This window comes from Ascaphus truei, chromosome 11, assembly GCF_040206685.1.
Source record: "Ascaphus truei isolate aAscTru1 chromosome 11, aAscTru1.hap1, whole genome shotgun sequence".
NCBI classification, from domain to species: Eukaryota; Metazoa; Chordata; class Amphibia; order Anura; family Ascaphidae; genus Ascaphus; species Ascaphus truei.
The window spans coordinates 52,985,308-52,990,307 of record NC_134493.1 but is presented as its reverse complement, the minus strand read 5'-3'; the positions used below and the strand labels follow the sequence as shown (position 1 = coordinate 52,990,307).

General features: G+C 56.8%; 1 protein-coding gene across 4 annotated transcripts in view; it reads right to left on the bottom strand.

Moving 5' to 3' along the window:
- Positions 1 to 5,000, bottom strand: part of MGRN1 (mahogunin ring finger 1) — a 29,388-nt gene that overhangs the window by 13,836 nt on the left and 10,552 nt on the right. For all 4 annotated transcript variants that reach the window (XM_075566329.1, XM_075566330.1, XM_075566332.1 and 1 more), the window contains 2 exons: positions 3,370 to 3,529; positions 1,638 to 1,747 (listed from right to left, as the gene is read on the bottom strand). In XM_075566329.1, the coding sequence (XP_075422444.1) occupies positions 1,638 to 1,747; positions 3,370 to 3,529 (270 nt within the window). The remainder of the gene's footprint in view (positions 1 to 1,637; positions 1,748 to 3,369; positions 3,530 to 5,000) is intronic.

Below are 5,000 nucleotides of genomic sequence, written 5' to 3'. Positions count from 1 at the left end.
GTCACTGCATACGGGGGGGGGTGGGCAGGGGTCATGCATACAGGGGGGAGGGCAGAGGTCACTGCATACAGGGGGGAGGGCAAGGTCACTGCATACAGGAGTGGGTGGGCAGGGGTCACTGCATACAGGGGGGAGGGCAGGGTCACTGCATACCAGGGGGGGAGTGCAGGGTCACTGCATACAGGGGGGAGGGCAGGGTCACTGCATACCAGGGGGGGAGTGCAGGGTCACTGCATACAGGGGGGAGGGCAGGGTCACTGCATACCAGGGTGGGAGTGCAGGGTCACTGCATACAGGGGGGAGGGCAGAGGTCACTGCATACAGGAGTGGGTGGGCATGGGGTCACTGCATACAGGGGGGAGGGCAGGGTCACTGCATACAGTTTATGAGAGCTCTGTGTGGGTGTTACTATGTAGGACAATGGACGCCTGGCCTGTGTGTTGTACAGAACCTCAGAGCTTTACTCTGGACCAGCATAGGACTGAATACGAAGCGTGTGTTGTTGGGTTGTTAGTGTGTGTGTGTGTTGTTGGGGTGTTGGTGTGTGTGTGTTGTTGGGGTGTTAGTGTGTGTGTGTTGTTAGGGTGTTAGTGTGTGTGTGTGTTGTTGGGGTGTTCGTGTGTGTGTGTGTGTTGTTGGGGTGTTAGTGTGTGTGTGTTGTTGGGGTGTTAGTGTGTGTGTGTGTGTGTGTGTGTGTGTGTGTGTGTGTGTGTTGTTGGGGTGTTAGTGTGTGTGTTGTTGGGGTGTTAGTGTGTGTGTGTTGTTGGGGTGTTAGTGTGTGTGTGTTGTTGGGGTGTTAGTGTGTGTGTGTTGTTGGGGTGTTAGTGTGTGTGTGTTGTTGGGGTGTTAGTGTGTGTGTGTTGTTGGGGTGTGTGTGTGTGTGTGTGTGTGTGTGTGTGTGTGTGTGTGTGTGTGTGTGTGTGTGTGTGTGTGTGTGTGTGTGTTGTTGGGGTGTTAGTGTGTGTTGTTGGGGTGTTAGTGTGTGTTGTTGGGGTGTTAGTGTGTGTTGTTGGGGTGTTAGTGTGTGTTGTTGGGGTGTTAGTGTGTGTTGTTGGGGTGTTTCGTGTGTGTGTGTGTTGTTGGGGTGTTAGTGTGTGTGTGTTGTTGGGGTGTTAGTGTGTGTGTTGTTGGGGTGTTAGTGTGTGTGTGTTGTTGGGGTGTTAGTGTGTGTGTGTTGGGGTGTTAGTGTGTGTGTGTGTTGTTGGGGTGTTAGTGTGTGTGTGTGTGTGTGTGTGTGTGTTGTTGGGGTGTTAGTGTGTGTTGTTGGGGTGTTAGTGTGTGTTGTTGGGGTGTTAGTGTGTGTTGTTGGGGTGTTAGTGTGTGTGTGTTGTTGGGGTGTTAGTGTGTGTTGTTGGTTTGTTAGTGTGTGTTGTTGGTTTGTTAGTGTGTGTTGTTGGGGTGTTAGTGTGTGTTGTTGGGGTGTTAGTGTGTGTTGTTGGGGTGTTAGTGTGTGTGTGTTGTTGGGGTGTTAGTGTGTGTGTGTTGTTGGGGTGTTAGTGTGTGTTGTTGGGGTGTTAGTGTGTGTTGTTGGGGTGTTAGTGTGTGTTGTTGGGGTGTTAGTGTGTGTTGTTGGGGTGTTAGTGTGTGTTGTTGGGGTGTTAGTGTGTGTTGTTGGGGTGTGTGTGTGTGTTACTCACAGAGTTGTCGTCGTGCTCCAGGCTCTGAGCCAGCACCGGACTGAATGAGATGGGGGGGAGAGGTCCCGGCTTCCTCCTCACTGCGCGGATCTGCAGGAGGGCGCGGAACGCTGCACGCGAGAACACAACACGTCATACACACATGAACACGTCATACACACGCGAGAACACAACACGTCATACACACATGAACACATCACCTGCAAACACAGACACGGCACCGCACGTGCTTGCCTGGTATCACACACACGCACAGACAGTACTCACGCAGTCTGCAGATGGGGCAGTTGCTGGCCTGGTATCACACACACGCACAGACAGTACTCACGCAGTCTGCAGATGGGGCAGTTGTTGGCCTGGTATCACACACACGCACAGAGAGTACTCACGCAGTCTGCAGATGGGGCAGTTGTTGGCCTGGTATCACACACACGCACAGAGAGTACTCACGCAGTCTGCAGATGGGGCAGTTGTTGGCTTGGTATCACACACACGCACACAGACAGTACTCACGCAGTCTGCAGATGGGGCAGTTGTTGGCCTGGTATCACACACACGCACAGAGAGTACTCACGCAGTCTGCAGATGGGGCAGTTGTTGGCCTGGTATCACACACACACAGAGAGTACTCACGCAGTCTGCAGATGGGGCAGATGTTGGCCTGGTATCACACACACGCACAGAGAGTACTCACGCAGTCTGCAGATGGGGCAGTTGTTGGCCTGGTATCACACACACACACAGAGAGTACTCACGCAGTCTGCAGATGGGGCAGTTGTTGGCCTGGTATCACACACATGCACAGCGAGTACTCACGCAGTCTGCAGATGGGGCAGTTGTTGGCCTGGTATCACACACACGCACAGAGAGTACTCACGCAGTCTGCAGATGGGGCAAATTGTTGGCCTGGTATCACACACATGCACAGAGAGTACTCACGCAGTCTGCAGATGGGGCAGTTGTTGGCCTGGTATCACACACACGCACAGAGAGTACTCACGCAGTCTGCAGATGGGGCAGTTGTTGGCCTGGTATCACACACACGCACAGAGAGTACTCACGCAGTCTGCAGATGGGGCAGATGTTGGCCTGGTATCACACACACGCACAGAGAGTACTCACGCAGTCTGCAGATGGGGCAGTTGTTGGCCTGGTATCACACACACGCACAGAGAGTACTCACGCAGTCTGCAGATGGGGCAGATGTTGGCTTGGTATCACACACACGCACAGAGAGTACTCACGCAGTCTGCAGATGGGGCAGTTGTTGGCCTGGTATCACACACACGCACAGAGAGTACTCACGCAGTCTGCAGATGGGGCAGTTGTTGGCTTGGTATCACACACACGCACAGAGAGTACTCACGCAGTCTGCAGATGGGGCAGTTGTTGGCTTGGTATCACACACACGCACAGAGAGTACTCACGCAGTCTGCAGATGGGGCAGTTGTTGGCCTGGTATCACACACACGCATAGAGAGTACTCACGCAGTCTGCAGATGGGGCAGTTGTTGGCTTGGTATCACACACACGCACAGAGAGTACTCACGCAGTCTGCAGATGGGGCAGTTGTTGGCCTGGTATCACACACACGCACAGAGAGTACTCACGCAGTCTGCAGATGGGGCAGTTGTTGGCCTGGTATCACACACACGCACAGAGAGTACTCACGCAGTCTGCAGATGGGGCAGTTGTTGGCTTGGTATCACACACACGCACAGCGAGTACTCACGCAGTCTGCAGATGGGGCAGTTGTTGGCCTGGTAGCGCAGGGTGTCAGCGCAGGAGTTACACAGACAGAGGTGTCTGCACGGCAGGATCAGGGTGTCCCGCAGGTCGGACAGACACACAACACACTCATTGCTGTTATCACTGTTCTCATCCTCGGAGGGCTGCCAGGAGGAGAGAGAAAAGAGGAGTGTGTGTGTGTGTGTGTGTGTGTGTGTGTGTGTGTGTGTGTGTGTGTGTGTGTGTGTGTGTGTGTGTGTGTGTGTGTGTGAGAGAGAGAGAGAGAGAGAGAGAGAGAGAGATACGGGTATAAGGCCGGCTGTGTGTGTGTGTCAGATACAGTTAGAAGGCCGGCGGGGTGTGTGTGTCAGATACGGGTAGAAGGCCGGCGGGGTGTGTGTCAGATACGGGTAGAAGGCCGGCTGGGGGGGAGGAGGGGGCAGATACGGGTAAAAGGCCGGCGGGGTGTGTGTCAGATACGGGTAGAAGGCCGGCGGGGGGTGTGTCAGATACGGGTAGAAGGCCGGCGGGGAGAGTGTGTCAGATACGGGTAGAAGGCCGGCGGGGGGTGTGTCAGATACGGGTAGAAGGCCGGCTGGGGTGTGTGTCAGATACGGGTAGAAGGCCGGCGGGGTGTGTGTCAGAGACGGGTAGAAGGCCGGCTGGGGGGGGCTGATAGGGGTAGAAGGTCGGCGGGGTGTGTGTCAGATACGGGTAGAAGGCCGGCGGGGTGTGTGTCAGATACGGGTAGAAGGCCGGCTGGGAGGGGGGGGGGTGTCAGATACGGGTAGAAGGCCGGCGGGGGGTGTGTCAGATACGGGTAGAAGGCCGGCGGGGTGTGTGTCAGAGATACGGGTAGAAGGCCGGCGGGGGGTGTGTCAGATACGGGTAGAAGGCCGGCGGGGGGTGTGTCAGATATGGGTAGAAGGCCGGCAGGGGTGTGTGTCAGATACGGGTAGAAGGCCGGCGGGGTGTGTGTCAGATACGGGTAGAAGGCCGGCGGGGTGTGTGTCAGAGATACGGGTAGAAGGCCGGCGGGGGGTATGTCAGATACGGGTAGAAGGCCGGCTGGGGGGGGGGGGGGTCAGATACAGGTAGAAGGCCGGCTGGGGGGGGGGGGGGTCAGATACGGGTAGAAGGCCGGCTGGGGGGGAGGAGGGGGCAGATACGGGTAAAAGGCCGGCGGGGTGTGTGTCAGATACGGGTAGAAGGCCGGCGTTGTGTGTGTCAGATACGGGTAGAAGGCCTGCGGGGTGTGTGTCAGATACGGGTAGAAGGCCGGCGGGGTGTGTGTCAGATACGGGTAGAAGGCCGGCGGGGTGTGTGTCAGATACGGGTAGAAGGCCGGCGTTGTGTGTGTCAGATACGGGTAGAAGGCCTGCGGGGTGTGTGTCAGATACGGGTAGAAGGCCGGTGGGGGGTGTGTCAGATACAGGTAGAAGGCCGGCGGGGGGTGTGTCAGATACGGGTAGAAGGCCAGCTGGGGGGGGGCAGTTACGGGTAGAAGGCCGGGTGGGGGGGGGGGGCAGATACGGGTAGAAGGCCGGGTGGGGGGGGGGGCAGATACGGGTAGAAGGCCGGGTGGGGGGGGGGGGAGCAGATACGGGTAGAAGGCCGGGTGGGGGGGGGGCAGAT